At 39.3% G+C, this 27,183-nt stretch overlaps 1 protein-coding gene across 2 annotated transcripts in view; it reads right to left on the bottom strand.

The window, feature by feature from the left end:
* Nucleotides 1-27,183, bottom strand: part of KAT2B (lysine acetyltransferase 2B) — a 111,611-nt gene that overhangs the window by 11,894 nt on the left and 72,534 nt on the right. For both annotated transcript variants that reach the window (XM_032267531.1, XM_032267539.1), the window contains exons 8-13: nucleotides 23,896-24,021; nucleotides 20,579-20,715; nucleotides 17,275-17,483; nucleotides 16,154-16,280; nucleotides 6,550-6,660; nucleotides 2,606-2,749 (exon numbers count right to left, since the gene is read on the bottom strand). In XM_032267531.1, coding sequence (XP_032123422.1) covers nucleotides 2,606-2,749; nucleotides 6,550-6,660; nucleotides 16,154-16,280; nucleotides 17,275-17,483; nucleotides 20,579-20,715; nucleotides 23,896-24,021 — 854 coding nt within the window. The remainder of the gene's footprint in view (nucleotides 1-2,605; nucleotides 2,750-6,549; nucleotides 6,661-16,153; nucleotides 16,281-17,274; nucleotides 17,484-20,578; nucleotides 20,716-23,895; nucleotides 24,022-27,183) is intronic.

The raw sequence follows: 27,183 nt of genomic DNA, 5'->3' as shown, positions 1-27,183 counted from the left end.
CTCCCCACCACCCAGCCTATCCACACATACATGCATATACGTACATGCACACACACACAGGCACAGACTATATATATCCAATTATGCTTGCTCGTAGCCCATTCACACTTTCTCAAACAATGCCTTCATCACTGACATAGCAATGGTCCTACCTGTTTATGTGCCCACAAATCTGTTTATATTGGACTCTGAGCCTCTGCTAATTCAGATATCATTACCAGGCTGCCCAGTTCAAAACAAATCTCCCGCAAAGCCGCTGTCAGATGACATGAGGCCCGTACAGATCCCACCCTTCCCTTGGAGTCAATACTCACAAAGTAGCACTTAACTCTCCACTCTCTGGTCCACCTGTCCAACTATACCAGTTTTCTGTGTCTCTCTCCACTCATGACAACTACAACTTATTCTGCTCCCATATGTTTTTAGGGGCTAAGAAATGCCTCAAAATATTCACCATTTGTTTGCTGCCACCATTAGTCCCTACCTTCCTCAAGGGTTTTTTCTCAGTTGGAATAAATAATACTTGAAAAAAGTCAACTGAATTCTGTGGAAAAAAAATACTAAATTAATCCAAATACATTCTTTTATTGAAGTGATTTCAGATAGCTTTTTTAAAAACTAGGTTAAGAGCTCCAAACCTCCATCACCCATTCAATGGAATGTGAGAGGGAAGGCTGGAGGCAGAGAGGGAGGAGGAGGACAGGAGAAAAAAGAAGGGGGAGGGAGCCTTGTCTTCTCAAAAGTTGACCACTTTGTTAGCCATCTAAAATAGCTCTGTGCTTCTGGCATTCCCCTGTAGGTTTGAAGGGCCAACAGATCATGTACAATGTGAATTTGCAGACTCTGCCAAGGGAATCCTGCTCTCAGCTAACACCGTGGGGATGAATTAGTGCTGCTGGGAGGAGGAATGAGGAAAGAGCAGCTGACAGCAGGGTGATGGCTTTAGTTGGCCAGCAGCCTCTAATGCGGAACGATGTGCTGCTGAATCCAGACCTGCTCATTAAGCCCCAGAGAGAACAATGAGGAAAGCCAGCTCTTCAGAGAGACAGGGAGAGAGAGGAGCCTGCTGTGCTTTATTAACTCTTCCAAGTGCCTACTTGGAATTCTCTCTTAGGCTGACATCTTTGAACAAGAAGCAACAAAAGTTGTTTTCAATTTTCAAATTAAAAAAAAAAAAGCCTTTGCTCACTTCCCCAGGAAACATAAGAACAAGACTGAGCCACTTTAAGTAAAAGAAAAATACTTAATGAGTAACTACTATGTACCAGACACAGGCACTGTGTAAAAAGCTTTAGGGCTGTTAACGTTGATAATGCCTGACGAACAACTAAGAACTGGGATTAAGGAAGTTAGTGGAAACCAGAAAACAAAGATGGGTCTAAGACAGATGTCCTCCTTAGCTATTTGTTAAAAAAAAGTGCACTAAATGAATAACAGAAGTATCAAGTGGAATTGATGTGAGATGACACAGCTGCAAACTCCACCCAACTGGGGGCAACCAGGAGGTGAGTCTGGGCTTAACACACAAAGTTCTTTCAATAAATGGCCTTTGTGTACTCCCCAGTTCTGTTCTTTTCATGGATTTTTTTTTCTGCCTTCAAAAAATTTAAAATTACTATGCATTCAAATCTATCAACCTTTCCCTTTTACTGCTTCTCTTTTAGCTCATATGCATAAAAAATGTCACCTCAATAGCAGATAACAAATCACTTAATACCTAGAAGGATAAGCCTTCAGAACTCGCAATGTAAAAAGGGAGATTAATATACCCTAAGATAAATGTCTATGTAAGATGAATAATTGAAATTCAAATAAGTGGATCAAGCTGGTGCTAGAGAAGTGCAGAGGAGGAACTGGAACACAAGCTGAAACGGTTTGATTTATATGTGTGCCGGGTGAAGGGGGTGACTAATGGATGAAGACACTTTGGAGAATAGCAAATAGATGTACTTAGAGTATTTGGAGATGAAAGTAACGAGATCTAAGAGTGGGAATGATAATTGAGGCCAGAATGTAAAAGGGCTTGAAGGTGAAGTTAAAATGTCACCATATTTTACACGTTTTTTAAAATTTTATACAAATTTTAAAAGTAATGACTCTTGCAGAAATGGTGGCTGAGAAAGGAAACAGATCAAGGATACCTTTAAAAAAGAAATCTATGGCCAGGTGTGGTAGCTCACACCTGTAATCCCAACACTTTGGGAGGCCGAGGCGGTGGATCACTTGAGGTCAGGAGTTCAAGACCAGCCTGCCCAACATGGTGAAAATCCGTCTCCACTAAAAATACGAAAAATTAGATGGGCATGGTAGCACATGCCTGTAATCTTAGCTACTTAGGAGGCTGAGGCAGGAGAATTGCTCGGACCCAGGAGGCAGAGATTGCAGTGAGCCGAGACAGTGTCACTGCACTCCAGTCTGGATGACAGAGAAACTCATGTAAAAAAAGAAAGAGAAAGAAACAGAAGAAATCTAGATAACCCACAGCAAACTGAGAGTTTGCTATCTATCCAGTAAACACATATACACAACACCTAAGGATATGCAACCCATCCCAGCTAAGACTGGCCTGTACAGAAGAAGGTACATGAATCAACCACCTGCTTACCTCCTTCTGCTTTTTAATGATGACAGAAAATTCTGTATATGGAATCCGTGGATTTAGCTCACACCCCATTAACGTGGCTCCTTCATAATCCTTGATATAGCCAACATATTTGGTTTTCGGTATTTTAATTTCTTTGGAAAAACCCTGCAAAACAAGTAAATTCATTCATATGAACATCATGCACCGAATATCTGAGTGCTAACTATGTTCCAGGCACTGTGCGAGGAATCAAGACAAGCTTCTTTTAAGCTCTCATTGTACTATTCTGAAGAGGATTAGCTTAAAACCACCCATGAAGTTCAAAACACCAGAAATCTAACTGTGTAAATAGGAAGCAAGACAACATTTTTTAAATGGTCCTAATAAAATGCAAGAAATATTAAAAAGTTTAAAACAGAAACAGGTATTAAGTAAAAATTAGATTAATTTTGTACTGAATTACATAATGAAATATGACTGTTACAAATTTCTCCCAAAGTGGTGAGGGGGTATCCCCAGGATATTCAACAAATCAATAACTAACATTGATCTAAATTATCAAAAAGAAGACGGTGAAAAAAATATATAAATAAAAAATAAAATGACTAGAAGCTTAATGTTTCTAAGGAAATGAAATCCTTTCTTTGAAGGCAAAAAAAATTCCAGACAGTCACAATGAACACTTGTTTCAACAACATTAATGCTTTGTAATATACTCATTTACATACTTTAAGCCATAACAGAGTGCTTCAGAGTATTTATTCAAAATTATAATATATTTATAATAAAAACATAATTTTCCTTAAGCATCTATTTCAGTTATTTGAATAAAATTACTTGAACTTCAGCACCATCACCAGCAGTTTACTGCTTCACCTTTCAACAAAAACTTATTTTCTATGTAATTATTGCCATCATCCTCAAAGTGGACTATAGACAAGTCATTTAAGTACCATGGCTGAGATCGCATGCTTTGCACTACAGTTACAGCCTAGGAAAGCTGATGCTGAAGTCCTCAGTGAAACAATCCAATTAAGTTCTCAGTGAGTTTACCATAAAAGTTAACATGCATCTCAAAGAATGAGAAGAAAATAAACAGATTATTTATCTGTCTTCAGAGCACAAAAAGCTTCCTAATTACACAAGAACATATTTTTAAAAAAAAGTAGTAGTCTGGCTGGATGTAGTGGCTCATGCCTATAATGTCAGCACTTTGGGAGACTGAGGCAGAAGGATAACTTGAGTCCAAGAGTTCAAGACCAGCCCAGGCAACCTAGCAAGATGACCCCCCCCAACCCTCCATCGTGTCTACAAGTAACTAAAAAAAAAAACAATTGCTGAGCATGGTGGCATGCACCTGCGGTCACAGCTACTCAGGTGGCTGAGGCAGCAGGATCACCTGAGCCCAAGAGGTCGAGGCTGCAGTGCGCTGTGATCATGCCACAGCACTCCAGCCTAGGTGACAATGTAAGACCCTGTCTCAAAACAAAGTCCAAGCCAAAACAAGTCAATAGATTTTATGTAATAAAATCTTTAACATTCTGAAGATTTAAAGAAAAAGCCACAGGCAATGTTGACACAAATATTATCCAAGAATAATAGTGTTATATATAAATAGTTCTCATAAATCAATGTACAACTAAACATTTTTATAGAAAAAGGGACAAAATAAAATGAATTAACAATCCAAAACGGATGGCCGGGCGCGGTGGCTCAAGCCTGTAATCCCAGCACTTTGGGAGGCCGAGGCGGGTGGATCACGAGGTCAAGAGATCAAGACCATCCTGGTCAACATGGTGAAACCCCGTCTCTACTAAAACTACAAAAAATTAGCTGGGCATGGTGGCGCGTGTCTGTAGTCCCAGCTACTCAGGAGGCTGAGGCAGGAGAATTGCCTGAACCCAGGAGGCGGAGGTTGCGGTGAGCCGAGATCGCGCCATTGCACTCCAGCCTGGGTAACAAGAGCGAAACTCCGTCTCAAAAAAAAAAAAAAAAAAAAATCCAAAACGGGAACAAATACAGAGTTGATAAACATGCAAAAATAAATCAAACTTCACATAATTAAATAAATTCAAACATACAAAATTGATTATCTAGAAAAGTGGTAAATTTTTTTTTTCAATTATCATCTCCTTTTCTGAGCCCCCTTATATACTGCTGACAAAAATGGAAATTTTTAAAGCATTTGGCAACACAGAACAAAAACCTAAGCAAATTACCATCAGTGAGGGCAAAACACACACACATACACACACCCATGCACATGCACGCTACCTACAAGAAACACCTAGATATCCAAAACTGTATTAGTTTAAAAAAAAGTATTTTCTATTTATAAAACAAAATCCTAGGAAACCATCAAAATTATTACATATACAACATGAACCAACTTTTATGTTTATATACACACAGACAAAATATTTAAAAGGTATATGTCAAAGCATTAATAGCATAGGTATGAGCTGAGAGGAAAAATAAAAGAAAAAAACTTATGAAAAAAAGCATTAACAGTAAATTTCTGTGGGTAACAGAATTACAAGCCGTTTTTCCTTTCTTTTGCTTTATTACATTTTCTACAATGATTATATATTACTTTTATAATCAAGTAAATGAAAATTTTAGGAATTATAAATCACTATTAAAAATAATACACAGCCAAAGAATAGTCATCAAAAAGCTAAGCTGAAAACTTATTTTAAGACTTATCTTAAGAGAGGCAAGATCTCACTCTGTTCCCCAGGCTGGTTTCAAACTCCTGATCACAAGCAATCCTCCCACCTTGGTCTCCCAAAGTACTAGGATTATAGGAATGAGCCACTCACCGTACCTGGCCTGAGCCACTGCACCTGCCTGAGCCACTGCACCCAGCCTGAGCTGAAAACTTCTGATAAGAAACTGCTAAAATGAAGGCCTGGTGAGGTGGTTCCTGCCTGTAATCCCAGCACTTAGGGAGGCCGAGGTGGGTGGACTGCTTGAATCCAGAAGTTCCAGACCAGCCTCGGTAACATAGCAAAACCCCGTCTCTACTAAAAATACAAAAAATTAGCTGGGTCTAGTCCCAGCTACTTGGGAGGCTGAGGTGGGAGAATCGCCTAAGCCCAGGAGGTCAAGGCTGCAGTGAGCTGAGACTGCACCACTGCAGTTCAGCCTAGGCACCAAAGTGAGACCCTGTCTCAAAAAAAGAAAAACGAAAGGAAGGGAAGAAGGAAGGAACTGCAAAGATGACACCCAAGCTCCTAGCCTGCTATGTGCTGTAGAATCAGGATTGTTCACAGTTTTTTGTAAACTTCAGGATTTCCTCTCTGCTGTCATAAATGGAGGCCTTCCAGACACTGAATCTGTTCTTCCCACTAACGGAGAATGCTACCTGCCAAACTCTAAGACTGGGAATTTCTTATTAGAAACTATATTTTAAACGTTAGGATCAATATCTTTTTTTGTTTGTTTGTTTGTTTGTTTGAGACGGAGTTTCGCTCTTGTTACCCAGGCTGGAGTGCAATGGCGCGATCTCGGCTCACCACAACATCCGCCTCCTGGGTTCAGGCAATTCTCCTGCCTCAGCCTCCTGAGTAGCTGGGATTACAGGCACGCACCACCATGCCCAGCTAATGTTTTGTATTTTTAGTAGAGACGGGGTTTCACCATGTTGACCAGGATGGTCTCGATCTCTTGACCTCGTGATCCACCCGCCTTGGCCTCCCAAAGTGTTGGGATTACATAGGATCAATATTATACCTCACTGATAGATGACATTCATTCATTCTCTCAACAAACAGTTATTCAGTACTTACTATGTGCTAGTGACACTCTCTAACCCAGGCTGAAGCTTATTTCTGACATAAGGCTTGTAGAACAAATGTCTGTTCTTGTAAGTAGAAAACACTGGGGAGAAACTTATTTGGAAGAATGCTGAGAACATATTAAGAAAATGAATGAAAAACAGTGCTGCATGGTGAAAAACCCACCTGTTTCTTAAAGTATCCAATTGCATATTCATCTGCATATGTGAGGAAGTTCAGGATGTCATGTTTTATGTGATATTCTTTTAAATGATTCATCAGGTGTGTTCCATAGCCCTGTGTGGAAGGAAGTTGGTATACAAACAATACGTTAGATTCCGTAGAAAAAAATTTACAAATCCACCAGGAAATGGTGGCAAATTTAGGAGTTTGTATTTTTACGTACTTTACCAACCAGGGCCTTTCCTGAAGGAAATATGTTAAAACCCTTTCTTGCATTTCTTAACATTGAAAACAAGTTATAAAACCAAAATAATTCAAAATTTTTGATTCAAAGATAAAATCATCATTTGAAACTATGAGTTTTTAGTTCTTTCAAAATAACATACCAGGGCCACAAGTTCCTAGTTCAATCTTAAAGATTACTGGCGGAATATTAATATAAAAGTTTTCAGAATAAATGTTGATTATGAATTTCTGCTTATCTTTAAAGTATTTGAGATTCTCAGAGGAAAAAAAAACATGCAAAGGAAAAGTGCTAATCTACACTAGAATATTTAGTAATCCAAGTGTTTACTGTATACCACACATTGGCAACCCTTCTAAAGAATTGTATCATCACATAAATAGCATTTTAAACTTGGTCTTATCAGACCTTTCCAAGTAAGTTCTGATAAGCCCACAATCTCTGAATCAGCCAGAAAACATTAGGAAGTAACTAAAGGTAGTGAACAATGTTGAATAAACTGAGTGATTGAAATATTTTTAAAATACACAGTTTTTTCAGTGACAAAGCTTACAGAAAACATATAAATCTAATGTGATCGTTTCAGAACCTCATAAAGAGAGATAAAAGAATCCAGACACAAATATCTTCACATAAATTTTCTAGCATTTGGTGACACATTCTTCTAAAGAATTCAAATATGCTCCCAGGTATGATATCATGAAATCACAGTACCTCAAGGACAGAAGGACCTTTGGAAGTCATTTTGTCAAATTCCCCAACTCATATGAGGCTAGGGGTCTTTTGTCATCTATCATGAAAAGGCAATCTGCTAGAATACCTCCAAAGTAGGGCAATTCCTTGGTGGTGAGACAGACCAGTTCATTTTCAGGCATTATATGGTTGGGAGTTCCTTCCTAATGTTCACCCAAGATCTGGTCATTGTTACTTCGACTCAGTGAACTTAGCTCTACTCCTAGAGTTACAAAGACTCATTCCTGCTTTTAGCAACCTTTCAAGCCCTTGAAGATTCTACTCTCTCATGCATGCCCATCCCTACTTGCCCAGTCCCAAGCAAAGCACCATCAGAGCTATGGTCATTCCTCGTATGGCATGACTTTTAGACACCTTATCCAACTACTTTTTTTTCAGAGCTTTTTCTAATATAACAATGCCTCCTAAAGCATGGATCCTAGCAAGCATAATAATAAGGGGAGGGAATGTCCAATAAATAGAACAGTACCACCATCCCCCTCTTCTGCAAATTATTCTTCCACTGATGTTAGCCAAAGACATTTTAGCTTTTCCGAAACACATCACAATACCAAAACACTGAGAGTTTGAATAAAACCTGGAGAAAAAGACAAACGAACTATTTCTCTCCTTGAGGAGATGATAGTAAAATGGGGAAGATAAACACATAAACACATGTGTATAGAGGTGCACTGTTCAACAGAGTAGACACTAGCCTCATGTGGCTGTTGAGCAAGTGAAATGAGACCAGTCTAGTTTGAGACGTCCTGAAGTGTAAAAACACACTTGAAAAAAATTCTCATTACTAACATTTTATACTTATGGCATGTTCATATGACAAGAATTTTAGACATATTAAGTAAAAAATGTCAAACTTAATTTCACCTGTTGCTTTTTACTTTTTTTAATTAGCTACTCACAATTTTGAAGTTACATATGTGACTTGCATTTGAGGCTTGCATTACATTTCTGTCATGCAGTTTTGGTACAGAGTGATATATTTGTATATTCAATAGTGAAAAAGACCGTAATTGAGTGGTAAAGAGACGCAGGATAGGAGGAAAAGAAGATGCTTAAGCTAGGCCTTAAAAGAGTTTGTCAAATTGAAAACAGGAGAAGAAGATGGATTGGAAATCTAAACGTTAAGGTAAAACAAGCCTTTACAAAAGTATCATAAAAAGATACGGAAAAGTGGGTATGTAACTTAAGGATACCAAAAGGCTTCTTAAAGAAAATATAAAATGCAAAAGAATGAAGTAAAAGATTGATTATTAAGTAGAATACTTCAAATTTAAAACTTCTTCAAGGCACCATAAGTAATCGATGATACCAGAAAGGAAAGATAAATGACAAGTTAGGACGGTACAGTTGCAACACAGATTACAAAGATTTAATATCAAAAATACATAAATATCTTCTATAGGATCAACATAAAAAAAGAGATAGGATAAAAGAAAAATTGTCAAAGGCTAGAACAAGAATAAATATTGCCAGCAAATATAGAAGATATGTTTAACCTAATAGTGGTCAGAGCACTCTATCATAAAATGAAACGTTTCACTTCACTGCATGCAAATATGTTTACGGTTGATGTACCCAGTGCCGGTAGTGGTAGGGAGAACTATTCTCTTCCACACCATTAGTGAAAAATGTAAACTGGTAGACCCACTGAGAAGGCAACCTAGCAATAATTTTTTAAATTTAGACTGGCCATATCCATTCATGTAGGAATTTTGCTTCTTGGCGTCTAAGGAAACATTTCCAAACAGAACACTGACAGTGATAGAAATTACTGGAAATAAACATATATGTCTTCAATAGACAAATGATTAAATTATGTTGCATCCATACTATAAAATACTGTATAAAAATAACAAAGTAGCTCTATTATCAGCATTAATAGAAATTTCTACAATTATGAAAATGTTGTTTATCTATGTTATCCAATATAGTATTAGTCACATGTAGCTACTGAGTACATGAGTGACCAAGGAGGTAAATATTCATTTTAATGTATCTAAATACAAATTTAAACAATCATATATATGCACTAAAGCTGAAAGGCCTCTAAGACAATGTTAAGGTTTTTTTTTTTCCAGTAACCCAATGCATACAATATGAATTCCATTTATTTAAACAGGAAAACACACACACACACACACACACACACACACACACACACACACTCACCTCTTATTTGTAGGTACAGTAAGTTCCAATATATGTGTCAATACAAAAGTACCTGGAAGGATGTGAACCAAGCTGACAAAAATAGCAGGATGGTAGTGGGGGAAGTGGGATTTTTGTTTTATCTGAAAACGCATTTGTGTATGTCTTATGTAATTAAAAATTATTTCTAAAAAAATTTTTTTTCTTTTTTTTTTTTTTTTTTTAAAGATGGGGTTTCACCATGTTGGTTAGGCTGGTCTTAAACTCCCCACCTCAGGGGATCTGCCCACCTTGGCCTCCAAAGTGCTTGGATTACAGGCATGAGCCACCATACCGAGCCAAAAAAAATTTTTTTAATTGGAAAAAAGCAAAGAGTTGGCCAGTTGGAGTGAACTGCACGTACACAGGAAAATTAATGTCTAAAAATTAGTAAGAAATGTGTCTTCTGACAAAATTCACTTTAACATGGATGTTGATGCAGGAGAGATTTTGTTCTATGCACCATCTTGTAAGGAGTTAATAGAAACTGTAAATTTGTCCCCTTCATCTGCAATCCAATTAATTTTACCCGAGAGCAACAATGGTTCTTTGGTAAATAGCTTCTCAAAACCTGCATAAGATATTTTTCAGCAGTGACCACAAATTTGTCATCTCTCCAAAAAATTTTTCCAGATTCCAAGTTGCTTATGAGAAGGAGCTGTGTCTTTTAACTTGAACTTCTTCTATATCTAACTAGCATTTGTGACTAGCAGCCATGGTAGCTTAAGCAGTGCCTTAGTTAGAGAGGCAGTCACAACATAAAGCTATTATAAGCAAATGTTCATTTAGATTTTAACCCCAGACCTATTTCCCCTTGTTTGTACGCCTTTATTTTTACCTGCCACCAAAAGGATCATTTTCTAACCATCTGGTAACTTCAGTGTTTATTTAAATACTATGGCAAACAAACATTAGCTACATAATTTTATTTATTTATTTATTTATTTTTCTTTTTTTTTTTTTTTTTTTTGAGATGGAGTTTCACTCTTGTTACCCAGGCTGGAGTGCAACGGCGCGATCTCGGCTCACCGCAACCTCCGCCTCCTGGGTTCAGGCAATTCTCCTGCCTCAACCTCCTCAGTAGCTAGGATTATAGGCACGCGCCACCATGCCCAGCTAATGTTTTGTATTTTTAGTAGAGACGGGGTTTCACCATGTTGACCAGGATGGTCTCGATCTCTTGACCTCGTGATCCACCCGCCTGGGCCTCCCAAAGTGCTGGGATTACAGGCGTGAGCCACCGCGCCCGCCAGCTACATAATTTTAAAGCTGCATATAATATCAAATTCAAATTGATTTTAGATGATAAGATATTCTAAAATCAGGAGAGGAGCTTCCAGTAAATTCTCAAATGTTATCTTGTGTTTTCAGCACAATAAATTCACCTAAAAATCTAATTTAAAGAATTCACAGGAATTTGTTTATCAGCATGAGTCTCCAAAATGACCGGATACAGATTTTAAAGAGACATTTAGCCCAGATTTTTAATACAGTAAATTAACACTTAAAATGTCTACTTATGAGCCGGGAGCGGTGGCTCACGTGTGAAATCCCAGCACTTTGGGAGGCCAAGGCGAGTGGATCACAAGGTCAGGAATTCAAGACAGGCCTGGCCAACATGGTGAAACCCCAAGTCTCTACTAAAAACACAAAAATGAGCTGGGCGTGATGGTGGGCGCCTGTAATCCCAGCTACTCAGGAGGCTGAGGCAGGAGAATTGCTTGAACCCAGGAGGCAGAGGTTGCAGTGAGCCGAGATCACGCCAGCCTGGTTGACAGAGCAAGACTCCATCTCAACAACAACAACAAAAAAAATATGCTTATGGCTGGGCACAATGGCTCATGCCTATAATCCCAGAACTTTGGGAGGCTGTGGAGGGAGGACCACTTGAGACCAGGAGTTTGAGATCAGCCTGGGCAACATAGGGAGACCCTATCTCTACAAAAAACAAATCAGCCAGGCATGGTGGTACACACCTGTGATACCAACTACTCAGGATGCTGAGGTGGGAGGAATCACCTGAGTACAGCAGGTCATGGACACAGTGAGCCATGATCGTGCCACTACACTTTAGCACAGACAACAGAGCAAGACCCCGACTCAAAAAAATAAAAAATGAAAATAAAAATAAAACCTCTACTTATAAATTTGCTGTTTTCAACAATACATGCTATAGCCACTGGGACTCAGTTTTACTCCATATTGGAGCAGTGCTTCCATGTTGTCTAATGTTGCTGGCTTGGCAGAGTTCAGCAACCTTTATCTTAGACTACACGCCAGTGAAAATGTCAATATTTTGGGCAGTACGATGTCTCAAAAGTTGTTCATTAATCACTAATGACACAGGACAATAAAAGGATCAGGAAATTGGCTGGGCACAGTGGCTCACAACTGTAATCCCAGCACTTTGGGAGGCCAAAGCAGGTGGATCACCTGAGGTCAGGAGTTTGAGACCAACCTGGCCAACATGGTGAAACTCTGCCTCTACTGAAAATACAAAAATTAGCTGGGCATGGTGGCTAGTGCCTGTAATCCCAGCTACTCGGGAGGCTGAGGCAGGAGAATCACTTGAACCCAGGAGGCAGAGGCTGCAGTCAGCCGAGATCACACCACTGCACTCCAGTCTGGACAATGAGAGCCAAACTCTGTCTCAAAAAAAAAAAAAAAAAATTAATGAACGGTTTCTCCCATTCTTACTTTTACTAAAGGTTGGGTTTTTACCATTCTCTCTCTCTCTCTCTCTCTCACACACACACACACACACACACACACACACAACTCTCTCTCTCTCTCTCTCACCTCATCCATTCTGTTTTGAAAGACTAATCTTCATTTTCTAAAACTACAATTTCAAGTCACTTACAAGAAGTGATTTCTTTTCTTGTTCTTCCTACTGAGTTTGTGATACTTGGCCACCTTCCTTCAAGTCTTTAGAAAATTACATGGTTTGGGGGGAAAAAAAATAAATTGCCTTTCTGGAAAGTAATAAGACAAAGTATCCAATTCATATTAAATGTTTTCAGTTTCCCTCTAATATCCCTAAAAGTGTCCAAGTCAACCTTAATCAACCTTTCCAAACAAGGTGTAAAGCTACCTTTGAAAATAAAAATTATCCCATCTTTTTCTAAAATTACAAACCAAGGACATTATTTTCTAGGTCTTCTCCCTAAGAAAAGCCAAATAAAATTTTTCTTTAAGTAAGTTCCTAAACTTTGAACATTTGGAAACATCTGGACATTTGGACATTTGAACATTTGGACATTTCTCACTTTAGCTAGTGAGGAATAATGATAAACACAGCAATAGCACCATCTAAAGACACACTGTCAGAATTCCTTGAAAATGAGCCAGCAATCAGTTTCTAGTAAATGTGGGTCTTCACCTTCCCCAGTCAGAATGATGAATGTAAGATTGCTAAATTGCATTTGCCCTTTGATGCTTAGTGGTAGGAGTCAAAGACAAAAAGCTCCACTTGTGCTTTGTGAGAATAAATACATCGCAGCAGCTATAATTAGTACAGAGGCCGGGCACAGTGGCTCACGCCTGTAATCCCAGCTACTCAGGTGGCTGAGGCATAAGAATCACTTGAACCCAGGAGGTGGAGGTTGCAGTGAGCAGATAACATCACTGCACTCCAGCCTGAGAGACAGAGCAAGACTCTGCCTCAAAAAAAAAAAAAAAAAAAAAAATCAGAATTTCAATTTAAAATATTGGTACTGTGGCCAGAGAGTGAAGCTGTTAGTGAAATCTAAATTACCAACAGTGCAGGCTGTGCCCCTAATGCAGGGAATGATTCCTTTCAGGTACTCACTTTTTGTTTCTGCAAATGGCATTGCTTCTTTGAAGCTGAAGGAGTCAACGAAATACTTAGAGCAGCACTGTCTAATACAGAAGCCACTGGCCACATGTGCCTATCAAGCACTTGAAAGACAGCTTATCTAAACTGAGATGTGCTGTAAATGTAAAATACATGCTTGGTTTCAAAGAGTGAGAACAAGGCTGGGCATGGTTGTTCATGCTTGTAATCCCAGCACTTTGGGAGACCAGGGTGGGCAGATCACCTGAAGTCACAAGTTCAAGACCAGCCTGGCCAACATGGCGAAACACCATCTCTACTAAAAATACAAAACTTAGGCAGGCATGGTGGCATGTGCCTGTAACCTCAGCTACTCGGAAGTCTGAGGAGGGAGAATCACTAGAACCCATGAGGAGGAGGCTACAGTGAGCCAAAACTGCACCACTGCACTCTAGCCTGGGCAACAGTGTGACCCTGTCTCCAAAAAAAAAGTACAGAACCAAGAATGTAATGTAACAGGTCTCCATAATTCTTTGTGACACTGAATGTCTGTTGCAGTTATATTAATAATACACTTTGGATATATATGGGTAAAATAAAACAGGCCAGGTGCGGTGGCTCACACCGTAATCCCAGCACTTTGGGAGGCCGAGGCGGGCGGATCACAAGGTCAAGAGATCAAGACCATCCTGGCCAACATGGTAAAACCCCATCTCTACTAAAAACTATAAAAATTAGCTAGGCATGGTGGCACACGCCTGTAGTCCTAGCTACTCGGGAGGCTGAGGCGGCAGAACTGCTTGAACCCAAGAGGCGGAGGTTGCAGTGAGCTGAGATTAAGCCACTGCACTCCAGCCTGGCACCTGGCGACAGAGCAAGACTGTCTCCAAAAAAAAAAAAAAATTCCAAAATTAATCTCACTGGATTCCACTTGCTTTTTTTAAAAAACAACTACTAGAAAATTTAAAAGTACATATATATGTGCTTTTATAACCTCTTATTTGCAAGTTGCCTTATATTTCTATTGGACACATTGCTTTAGACCTTCTTCTAATTTTTCTCAGCATCCATCTTTATCCTGAGCTGCTAATCTTTAGTGCGCCATGAAATCCTAAATGAATAACATTCTTTTTTTTTTTTCCAGATGGAGTTTTACTTTTATTTCCCAGACTGGAGTGCAGTGGCACGATCTTGCAACCTCTGCCTTCTGGGTTCAAGCGATTTTCCTGCCTCAGACTCCCAAGCAGCTGGGATTACAGACATGTGACACCACACCCAGCTACTTTTGTATTTTTAGTAGAGACAGGGTTTCACCACATTGGTCAGACTGGTCTCAAACTCCTGACCTCAGAAGATCTACCCGCCTTGGCCTCCCAAAGTTCTGAGATTACAGGTGTGAGCCACTGTGCTCAGCCCTAAATGAGTAACATTCTAGGGCCACGTTTTCTGGTTCTCTTTTCTTAAAAGCAAGAAAGTAGAACAGGACAAGGTCTAGATGTGAGCTCTTTCTGTCAGTTCAGAGTCTAGTTTATTCTTGCCAGACTGTGACACCAACTGCAATACCCATAAAACACAGACAGTTCCCGGAAAGGAAGGGACCTATGCCAAAGACAACTGAGAAGGTAAATTAGCAACATAAAAAACAAAAAGACACTCCAACACTTGCCAAACCCTACAGGAATAACTACTGACATTTATTCATAAATTTACATGGTTTCCCTTATTGAATTTCTTTAGTCCTTGTCTTTCTTTAGGGACAAGGTCATAAGAAATCTTTCTGAAGTGTAAGCTGCCTAAATCACCTTTCTAATCCACATTAACTATATCGTTTCCAGTGGTTCAGTGTCACTAATTGTGTGTACATGTTTGTGTGTGTGTGTAAATTTAACAATGAACGGTGAGGTTTATTTTCAAATATCCCTTCATTTGCTATAGACTACACTTGAGTTACATGTTGAACTTGTACAGTATCCTGGTACCTTGCCCCGAAGGTACCTTGTCCAACAAAGTCCAACAAAGTCCTGGTACCTTGTCCAACAAAGTCCAACAAAGTCCTACAAAGCCTGGTACCTTGGCCCAAAGTCCAACAAAGTACAACCCTACTTGTTGGTAGGTGAAACCATTTACTCTCCTCACACATATACACAAACACTCAGAGTGAGACAGAGGTCCCCAACCCCCAGACCATTACCAGTCCATGGCCTGTTAGGGACCAGGCCACATAGCAGGAGGTGAATGGCAGGCAGGTGAGCATTACCACCTGAGCTCTTCCTCCTGTCAGATCAGTGGTGGCACTGGACTCTCCTAGGAGCATGAACCCTATTATGAACTGCACGTGCAAGGGATCTAGGTTGCATGCTCCAAATGAGAATCTAACTAATGCCTGATAATCAGAGGTGAAGAAGTTTCATCCCAAAACGGCCTGTGGAAAAACTGTCTTCTGCAAAACCAGTCCCTGGTACCAAAAAGGCTGGGGACGGCTGGAGTGAGAGGACTATTCCCAGAAAGTCCTTAACTCCACTTTCAGCCTTCTCTGGACATGGCACAGAGAGATCTTCCCAAGCCCTGCAGCCTTAGTAAGAAGCCCCACATCCTGCTTTTCTTCTAAGACCCTGGGTTACCCTTACCTTGACTTGCTCATTTGAGGTTACAGCACAGAAGACAATCTCTGTGAATCCTTGAGATGGAAACATACGGAAACAGATACCACCAATAACACGGCCATCTTTAATTAAAGCAAGGGTTTTGTGTTTCCTGAAAGAATAAGATTATGTCAAAGTTTTACGAATCCTAGTTATATAAATATACTTTTTGGGGTGTTCCTTATTCACCAACTAAGAAAGAGAGACATGTCCTAAGTTTCTATAAAAATTTCCTTCATGTAGCCCCTATCTTGCTAGACCATTCTTTTATCTGAACTTTTTAAAGCAAGCTTGCCTGCACAAGATGTCATCGGCACTCCCATCAGAACAAAATATCAGTCACCTAAGAAGTGCCTGAGGTTTACAAATAGAGAACAGAGTATGTGCAGATGTGCTCTGGAACTGCACATCCAGTGCCAAGGAGGGGTCAGGGAGCAGGAAGTCATGGACAAACATGGTATGTGTCTCTGCACAGTTAAGTCTTACTCCAAAATATTATAGAAACACTATGAAAAAGAATTAAAAATCTACATATACAATTTACAAAACTCTGCATTATGGAATCCTTTCCTCTGTCTAAAGCATCACTCTGAATTGTCACAGGCATGGATCACAGTCCCCATAGGCTACTGGGCTATATATGTTCAAACAAATTCAATTAAAGAAGTTTAGTTCTTTGGGATTTTGTGGATTTTTCTTTTTTTAAGCAATGGATTTTCAAAGTTAACTGTCTTATATCCCAATTGCCCACAGACTTGGGCAATAATGGTACCTAGTTAAGATACCAAAACCAATATTTTGACTATGAAAAAAGTAGAACATCTCAGGGTTTACATTCTCTCACTGCTATAAAGAATGAAGCACAGGATAGTCATAGTCATCAGCAATGGAATATAAAGCTTATTATTAACAAGAAAATTTATAAATTGCTGAAAATTAATCTTAGCACTTTCAGACACGAAAATTAGCTTGGTGTAGCTCTGTATCCACAGCGAGACAGGAGCAGCAGTATTCGGTGGATGACTATGGCTGACTTTCACTATCTAAGCAGTTCCTCTTTCATTTAAAAAGGAAATGAGGAAGAAGGCACAGAAAGTACCACTTACGGGTCAAAGACGAGCCGCGTGATGTATTCTTTTGGCATTCGGGGCAGCTGGTGGGAGAAAACGTTCTGTAGTCCAACCAGCCACATCAGGATCTTCTTGTTTGGTTTCTGGTTGAGGGAATTGCCAACCACGTGGAATTCAATTACACCCCTGCGCTCTTCCAACCTTGCCGCCTCATCCCTGGCCGAATGTGCTGACAGAAAATTGGTCTGAGATGCAAGAGACAGGAAAAAATTACACAGAGCTATTCTCTCAAGACTGTGGGGATGGGACACATCCAAGCTTCTCTTCTTTGTTCTAATAAGATACACAGCTGTGGATTTTCAGGGTCCTAAATACACACGTGTGCATACACATACACACAGAGACACGTACATGTACAAGTTATAAAGACAAGATAGAAAAGGGAGTAAAGCATTTTGAGAAACTGGAGTATATGATATGTGTACATGGATGATATTCAGTGTAGACTAGGGGTCAGCAAACTTTTCTGTGAAGGGCCAGAGAGAAAATACTTTGGACGTTGTGAGCCACAAGGTCTTTGCCACAACTACACCTTCTGCAGCTATAATGCAAAAGCATCCACAGACAATATGCTAAAGAATGGGTGTAGTGCTGTTCTGATAAAACTTTATTTTAAAAAACAGTAAGCAGACAAAATGTGGCCCGTGGGTTATAATTTGCCAACCTCTGACTTAAAGGAATCCTCTCCAGCTGAGCTTGAAGGACCTTGGGGATCAGAGATCCAAATTCTCATTACAGGCCCAATAGCAGCTCTCATGTATATATTCTTAACACCTCTTTTTAAAGAACAGTTTTCTTTCCAGAGGATATCTATTAACCTACACTCAACCACAGCTAGAAGCACAACCATGTGCCAGCACTTTAAACTCCCCATCTTATTTAATCTACCCAGTGGTTTGCAAGTAAATGCTCCACAAACAGCTCTTCAGGGAAGGAAAGCCCTAACTGGTGACACTTCATCTCATTACTCCAGAAACTGGCAATCCAGGTAACCAGGTGCCACTGTGGTCAATTTCAAGCTACCAACATATGGAACAATCAGCTCACAAAATTTCTGAAAATTAAACATTTTCTTGTGCATTCCAGTACAAGCCAGCTCCAGTCCACCAGCAAATATTAACATATCTAAAATATTTTGAAATGTGTGACTGCCTCCTGATGCGGTTTGAATGTGTGCCTCCTCCAAATCTCATGTTGAAATGTAATCTCCAGTGTTGGAGGTGATGCCTAGTGGGAAGTGTTGGATCTTCAGGGCAGATCCCTCATGAATGGCCTAGCACCACCCCCTTGTTGATGAATGGGTTCTTGCTCAGATAGTTCCTATGAACTTTTGTGGCTTAAAGGGGTCTGGCTCCTCCTTCTCATTCTCTTGTTCCCTTTCTACGTGATGTCCCACTTCACCCTGTACCATGAGTAAAACTTCCCTGAGGCCTCACCAGAAGCTGAGCAGATGCTGGTGCCATTCTTGTACAGTCTGCAGAACTGTAAGCCAATTAAAGCTCTTAAAAAAAAAAAAAAAAAAAAAAATTACCCAGTCTCAGGGATTCCTTTGTAGCAATGTAATAGACTAGAACAAATCCCCATTTTATAGCTGAAAAAACTAAACTCAGCAAATCTGTAAAGTTATTAAATCCCTAAAAAACTATAGTCTTAAACCCTCACAGACTGGGTATCTAGAAGGAAATGGAAAGATAAATTTTATAAAGATATCTTTCTATTATAACATTCTGGTTCTCTGAAGTATCCTCAATATCATAAAATAAATACTTAAGGAAACATGACAAATTGAAAATTAACACTGTAATATAATCTCTAAGCCATTTCTACATTTCCTGGAAGCTGTCAGAAATGTCTTAAGACAGATATGTCTTAAGAAATGTCATTGGCCGGGCACGGTGGCTCACACCTGTAATCCCAGCACTTTGGGAGGCCAAGCCAGGCAGACCACGAGGTCAGAAGTTCAAGACCAGCCTGGCCAACATGGTGAAACCTTGTCTCTACTAAAAATACAAAAATTAGTTGGGCATGGTGGCAGGTGCCTATAATCCCAACTACTTGGGAGGCTGAAGCAGGAGAATAGCTTGAACTCAGGAGGCAGAGGTTGCCATGAGGCAAGATAGTGCCATTGCAATCCAGCCTGGAATGATAGAGCAAGACTTGATCTCAAAAAAAAAAAAAAAAAAAAAAAAAAAAAGAAGAAATGACAGCAGCACTTTCACCAAAAATTATTTACTTGAATCTAACCTTTAGTAAAAAAATCAACAAATCCAAATAGAGGGACCTTATGCAAAACTAGCAACCAAGACTCTTCACCAATGACAGTGCTGCAAAAGATCAAAAAAGGGCTGGGGAATCGTTTTAAAGGTGACTAAAGAAATGAAGAGATAAGAACTAAATACAATGCACAGTCCCTAACTGATCCTTCAACAACAACAAAAGTTATAAAGGATGTCATCTGGATATAGGAGAAATTTAAATATGGTCTTATATTAGGCCAGAGGTCAGCAAACTTTTCAGCAAAAAGCCAAATAATAAATATTTCATACTTCGCAAGCCACACATTCCCCATCTCAATTATTCAAATTTACAGTTGTAATGCAAAGACAGCTGCAGACAATATGTTTCAATAAAACTTTATTTGAAAAAAAAAACAGCCAGTGGACCAGATTTGGCTTGCAGGCTGTAATTCAACAACCCTGTATTAGAAAATATTGTAACCATGCTAAATTTTCTAAGAGTAATGACTGCATTGTGGTTATGTAAGAGAATAGCTTCCTTATTCTTATGAGATACAGTATATGCAAAAGCAGTTAGGTGTAAAGTATTATCACATGTGTTTTTAATTCTGAAATGGTTCCAAATGGTTCATGAGGAGGAGGTAGAGAGAGAAAGAGAGTATATGAGAGAGTGCAGAGAGAAAGAGAGAAAGCAAATGTGGCATAATGTTAACTGCTGAATCTAAGTGAAGAGTCTATGGATTTTTATCACAGAATGTTTGCAACATTTATGAGGGCTTGAAATTTTTCAAGATAAAAAGCTGGGAACGATGCCTTCAACTGTGAGATTATTAGTAAGTGGACCTGTGATGTGATATTCATCAAGGGGAATTACCTCTTGATCAGTTGTTCCTGCCCTCTCCACACTGACCACCAGGTTAAATGCAAACCAGGGTAGCATAACATGTTAACTCTCAGCATTAGCATCCCCACTTCTGACAGCTGGAGTGGCCAGGAGAGCAGAAGAGGTCTACCAGCTGGCTGCCCAGGTTTACCCTGCTGACCTCTGGTCCAAGCATTGCTGCAGGGTCCGTGATGGTAGACATAACCTCGTTGATTAATTCCATCGGAATATCCCCCATAACTCGGGGTTTCTTGGCCTCCTCCAGAATATGAGAATCAGTCATTTTCCTCTTTTCTCCTATGATGATCAAAATAAAAGGCAAACAATGGGTCGTTCTAAACACAAAACAAGTAATACATGCCAACTAATTTTCTAACAGCATTGATGGGTATGGAGGTCAACTCCTTCTTTACCACCAGGGGAAAGGGTGACAAAGGAAGATAGGAAAGGGAACGGAGAAGCTCACAATAACTGCCAACCCAATTCACTCTCAATATTTTCCACTTTCTATGATGATTTTTAACTAGACACATGAAATATTAAGGCACATGTTTCTTCATCTGCAAATGCAAAGGGATGATTCTATCCATTGTTTATTAGTAATCTCTAATATAGTCTCTTTGAGAACAGAGAACATGGTCCATATGACAAAGAAGTGTCAAAATGTTCTGAAACTTGCCTTTTGGTCTAAAATAAGAACAATCTTTGGTGAATGTCCAGTGTCTTCTTGGAAAGAATGTGTATTTTCCAATTTTGATTTCTATAACTCCATTAGCTAAAGCTTACTGATCATGTTTTATGGGCTTCTAGAGCTTTACTGCTATTTTTTTTTTTTTTTTTTTTGAGACAGAGTTTTGCTCTTGTTACCCAGGCTGGAGTGCAATGGCGCCATCTCGGCTCACCGCAACCTCCGCCTCCTGGGTTCAGGCAATTCTCCTGCCTCAGCCTCCTGAGTAGCTGGGATTACAGGCACACGCCACCATGCCCAGCTAATTTTTGTATTTTTAGTAGAGACGGGGTTTCACCATGTTGACCAGGATGGTCTCGATCTCTTGACCTCGTGATCCACCCGCCTTGGCCTCCCAAAGTGCTGGGATTACAGGCTTGAGCCACCGCGCCCGGCCTTTACTGCTATTTTTATCTGCTTGACCTGTGAATAACTCAGATGTTTGTTTAAACTCTCAATGCTGGTTGATTTAATTATTTCTCTTATAGTCATGTTAATTCCACCCCCCCAAATATATACAGAAATCATTTTGCATTAGGCTTTGGGCTTTATTGGTTGGTTATTGCTGTGTAATAAACCCCAAATGCAGTCTTAAAACCATAATAACTTACCATCAGAGTTCACTCATTCGGTGTGTTGCCTGATAGGTGGCTGGTTTCAGCTAATCTCATTCAATCTTGGCAGGCTTGCTCATGAGTCTACACATTGACTGGAATCTCTGTGCTGAGCTTGGCTATACACACACACGTATGCATATGTATGCATGTTTATTATGTATATATGTCTATATTTTTTATATTTGAAATATACTATACATTGTTTATTTTTAATAAACAAAACGATGAATTTAACTTTTTTATTTTAAAATGACATACTTTATCTTTTACAATGCTTTTTTGCCTTAAAATGATGCCTCACAAAGTGAGCAGGGCCACTGGCCTATCAAGCGGATGCAATCTCACCATTCCACACAATAGGAGAGGCCATGCAGAGAGAACTTTCTTCAAGTTTCCTCATGGGATTGCATGGTAGTTTTTTTCTCCTTTCTATTCTCATGTTTGGTTTTTCCTGTTTTTTTTTTTTTTTTCTGACATAGCATTTATTTATTTTTACAAGTAAATTTTTTAAATTTTTAAGATGTGCAAATCTAATTTATTTCCTCACATGTGAATCCCACTGCTATCTCAATATAACATTCTCCATATAGCATTCTATCTTTACTTGAAAAGGAGCAGAACAATATAAAGTAACTTGATTGTAGAAGATTCTTCCAGAAATACCACAAATTATTTACTAAATGGCTTTTGTTGAGTTCTTATCTTTACAACTCTTTTGTTGTTTTCAGAGACAAGTAATGATATTTTCAGACATTTGACCAATAATCCTCAAATTCCATGATTCCCTAAGAGTAATGCTGCAAACTCTTTCATAGCTGGGGTTTGTACTTGATATGCTTTCTGTCTGTTAGACTGTTAATAGTGTTTACGATTTAAAAAAAAAAAAAAATCCGAGGCTGAATCCAAGCTCACTGGTAAAGACTTTCTGCCTTGATTAGTGATATCTCCCTTGGAAGTGAAGGGAATGATGGCATATGCTAAATATTTGGTACTTCTTAAATTATAAAAAAGTCCTCTTCTTTCCCTCTTTCATGGTACTTCTTTTATTTAAAAATTTGGTCATATCCAAGATTTGTCTGATGTCAAGTCTCTGGATGGAAATGCAACCTTCAAAACATTCTATAACTGCAAAATGCTTCTAGGATTAAGAGATATTTTTGCCCATGTGGTCGATTACATTAATGGCCAAATTCTTTACCCTCTTGGTATCTACACTCTTTGCCATGTGACTTTGCAGTTATTCCTACGAAAGGAATAGACTACATGTTTCCACTTCTGTACCCCTCGACTCTGAGTTCAACCATGTGACTTGGTTTGGATGACAGAATGAGGCGGAAGTCAGCAGGGCCTGGTGGCTCACACCTGCAATCTCAGCCTTTTGGGAGGCCGAGGTGGGTGGATCACTTGAGATCAGGAGTTCAAGACTAGGCCTGGCCAATATGGCAAAACCCACCTCCACTAAAAATACAAAAATTAGCCAGGTGTGGTGGCAGGTACCTGTAATCCAGCCACTTGGGAGGCTGAGGCAGGAGAATTGCTTAAACCTAGGAGGTTTAGGCTACAGTGAGCTGAGACCGCACCACTACACTCCAGCCTGGGTGACAGAGTGAGATTCCATCTCAAAAAAAAGAAAAAGAAAAAAAGAATGTGGCAGAAGTGATGGTTTACAAGTTCCAAGCCTAGGCTTCAAGAGACTGTGTACTTCTTCCTGCCCTCTGTCATCACAAGAAGTACATGTTCTCGGTGGCCCAATATCCCCAGGAAAATGATGAGAAATACATGGAGCAGAGTTGCTTCAGCTTAAGTGCTCCAGCCAAGCCAAACCCAAAACAGAGATTCTAATCAATGGGTAACTTGCAAGCAAGCCCAGTCAAGATTGAGTGAGACTAGCTGAAATCAGTCAACTCTCAGGCAACACACCAAATGAGTGAACTATGACAATAAGTTATTACAGTTTTAAGACGGCAATAACTAACCAGTACAGCTAAAAGCCTAATACAAAGTGATTTCTAGCCATTAAAATCCTGGACATGCACAATCTGTAGTTGGTCTAAGTCTAACTTTTGCACTCCTCAGGTAATGGAGCTAATAGGGCAAGTCACAGCCCTCTCTTACCCCCTCTTAGGAGCTTACCTGGGTTTGCCTCAAGTCCAGAAGAGGCTTTGCAGACAGGACTGCTGCTTCCTGCATTTGGCTGCTCAAGGGAAGATGAGGTTGAATTGTATGAAATTGTCCCAGCCACAGGAGGTGGACTGATAACTGCCCAGGCAAAAGGAGAAGAAGGTATTAGATGACTGACTCCTTTCTTAGGCAACAAAAAACCAAGGGCACATGAGACCACTCCATTCCTACCCAATGCCACAAAATAAATCATACTTAAAACATAAGCTAGAAGGAATCAAGATTATAAAGACAGTAGGGATTATAATTCATTAAATAAAGATATGAGTCCATATTGATAAAATAACAAATGAATAAGTAAAGAAATAAGTGGAGATGAGGCAAAGCTTTTCCTTATAGAAGAATACCAAAAAAGAAATAAGAAAGAAATTGATGGAAGTTAGAAAAAAAAAATCACTATTTGGCAGCCACCACATGAAAACTGATCTGGGGACGATCATGTGTGTAGGCTAAACCCTGTGAGTATAATTTTGATGAAGACAGGATATTTATACAGTCTCAAGATATCTCCCCACAAAAGTATTTTTTTATTAAAAAGGAAAGGTGGTAATACTGCAGTGGAGAAAGCTGGTGACCACCACCAGAATCACGTGATCAAACTTAACACTAACAATGACGGGACAAGCCAACATCACATGCCTCCTGATGCAACGGAAAAACTGCAATAAACCACATTACTGAGACAACAGGCAAAAACAGAAGACAGCCTATAGCTTAGATAACAGTACTATATCAACATTAAATTTGCTGACAGGAAACCATCCTGTTTTTATGTTAGAGAATATATGAGAAACATCAAAATTACTAAAGGGGCATGAGATTTATAACTTTCAACTAATTTGGCGGAAAAATATATTTATTTTTGGAATTTAGTGGAAAAAATATATATTTATTTATGTTTCCACTAATTTAGTGGAACAAATATATATTTATTTATGCTATATATTTATTTACATATATAAGTATATATTATCTATCTCTTTCTCTTTTTTCTCTCTCTCTACTCCTCCCCTAAGTTTTTTATTTATATATATATATATATATATATACACACACATACACATACTAATTTAGGAGAAAAAATATATTATATATTTATATATAACATATAAATAAAATATATAATACATATGTAAATGTATTGGTATATTATAAAAATATTTTTTTCTCCTAAATTATTATATATATAAAACAGTATGTGTGTGTGGGTGTGTGTGTGTGTGTGTGTGGGTGTGTGTGTGTGTGTAAAACAGTATATATAAAAACCTTAGAGGAGGAGGAGAAAGAGAAAAAAGAGAAAGAGAGAGGGGCAGAGAAAGGGTAATAATAAAGCAAAAATGGTAAAATGTTAACAACTGGTTTATAATTGGGTAAAGGATACAAAATATACAGGATTTCTTTGTCCTCTTCTTGTAACTCTACTATGAGTTTGATAGTATTTCCACATAAATAGGTTTTTTTGTTTTTGTATTTTAGAAAAGGCCATTGTACAGAGTAGGATGCTGCTTTGCTGGCTGTGTTGCTGACTGGTAGCTGATGGGATGAGAGCTGATGAGGGGTGCAGACATTCTCAATAACACTGTTCACATACAGGACCCAGCATGGCAGTACAGACAACTGTCAGACAGAATGTCCATCTAAGTTTCAACACAGCCAGAGTTCAGTCAACAGAGGACATTCCCAACAGCCAAGAAGGCCATAAAATAAGCAAACTAAGCAAGAGAGATACCAATCCATAGCACTTCTAAGTGAATAGCTGGTGGTTTGTCAAAAATCAAAATATACTGAAGTGTCAAGCTCTATGTTTTTTTCTCCCAGCATATAGGCCTTCTGAATTTCAAACCATACTGGAGTGATTCTGAACAAAGAGAAAGCTCTGGTGATTCAGAAGACATCTGAGTATGTTGTAAAGTTTCATTTAGAATGAAACTCCTTAAGAATGTCATTTATTACAGTCGCATCGATGTGCAGACATGCCAATTAAGTAGATGATTACACTCTTCTTTTCCCCCAAGAGAACACACTGCAATTACAGTAGAACAAGAGAAGACAGCCCGCTTCTGCCAGTTTCAGGTAACACTCAAGTATACAATCCAACTTAACTTGGTGACAACTTTAGCCACAGAAAAAAGAATAGAACTCCCATAGGGTCACAGACGACAACCTCTTGCTTCTCCATCCTTTACTATGACAGATAACAATGTGGCTGGAAGTTGAGCAGATTGAAGAAGTTTGAGCAAACAAGGGTCAAGGGGGGTTTTCACACAGAAAGAAGTCCTCTCGCCGGGCGCGGTGGCTCAAGCCTGTAATCCCAGCACTTTGGGAGGCCGAGGCGGGTGGATCACGAGGTCAAGAGATCGAGACCATCCTGGTTAACATGGTGAAACTCCGTCTCTACTAAAAATACAAAACATTAGCTGGGCATGGTGGCGCGTGCCTGTAATCCCAGCTACTGAGGAGGTTGAGGCAGGAGAATTGCCTGAACCCAGGAGGCGGAGGTTGCGGTGAGCCGAGATCGCGCCATTGCACTCCAGCCTGGGTAACAAGAGTGAAACTCCGTCTCAAAAAAAAAAAAAAAAAAGAAAGAAGTCCTCTCCACAGACCCACCAGAGGAGAACTACGTTGATTCTGCCAAATAACTTTGGTCCCCCAATACCTAAAGAATGAAACTGTTCTTCACTCATTCCTTCCACAACTGTATGCTGTACATTGGCAATGCACACCAAAACAGTGCGATGTAGTGGTTAGAGTTCTGGCTCTCTTAATACAGTGTAATATTTAGGAATTAGATAATGATGTAAAACCCAATTCCATCACTTACAAAGTCTATCTTGGGCAATTTGTTGCTCCTCCCTGAGCTTCTATTTCCTCAACTATACAAAGGAGATCATAATTCCAGCTTCCCAGGCTTTGTGAAAAGGCTTAAAGATCTCAAGGAAGCTTCTTAGCCAAGCACTTAATAAATGGATCAGTTATTATTGTGACAAAACTGGTTCTCTGACCATCAAAAAGCTGCATTCACAGGAGATAAAGGACACACTGAAACAATGGGGCTAGAATAATATGAGGTGAGTATTGTCTAACACAGTCATTGTCAAATGTTGCTGCACATTAAAATTACCTGGGGAACCTTTAAAAGTCCTAATATCCAGACCATACCCCAGGCCAATAATCTCACAGTCTGTTGGAATGGCACTCAGATATCAGTACACAGTGCATTTCAAATCTCCATGGGTGATT

Source organism: Sapajus apella, unplaced genomic scaffold (assembly GCF_009761245.1).
Source record: "Sapajus apella isolate SASKATOON/1434 unplaced genomic scaffold, GSC_monkey_1.0 scaffold4, whole genome shotgun sequence".
Classification (NCBI taxonomy): domain Eukaryota; kingdom Metazoa; phylum Chordata; class Mammalia; order Primates; family Cebidae; genus Sapajus; species Sapajus apella.
The sequence above is the reverse complement of the archived record's forward strand: the minus strand, read 5'-3'. Positions and strand labels throughout refer to the sequence as shown.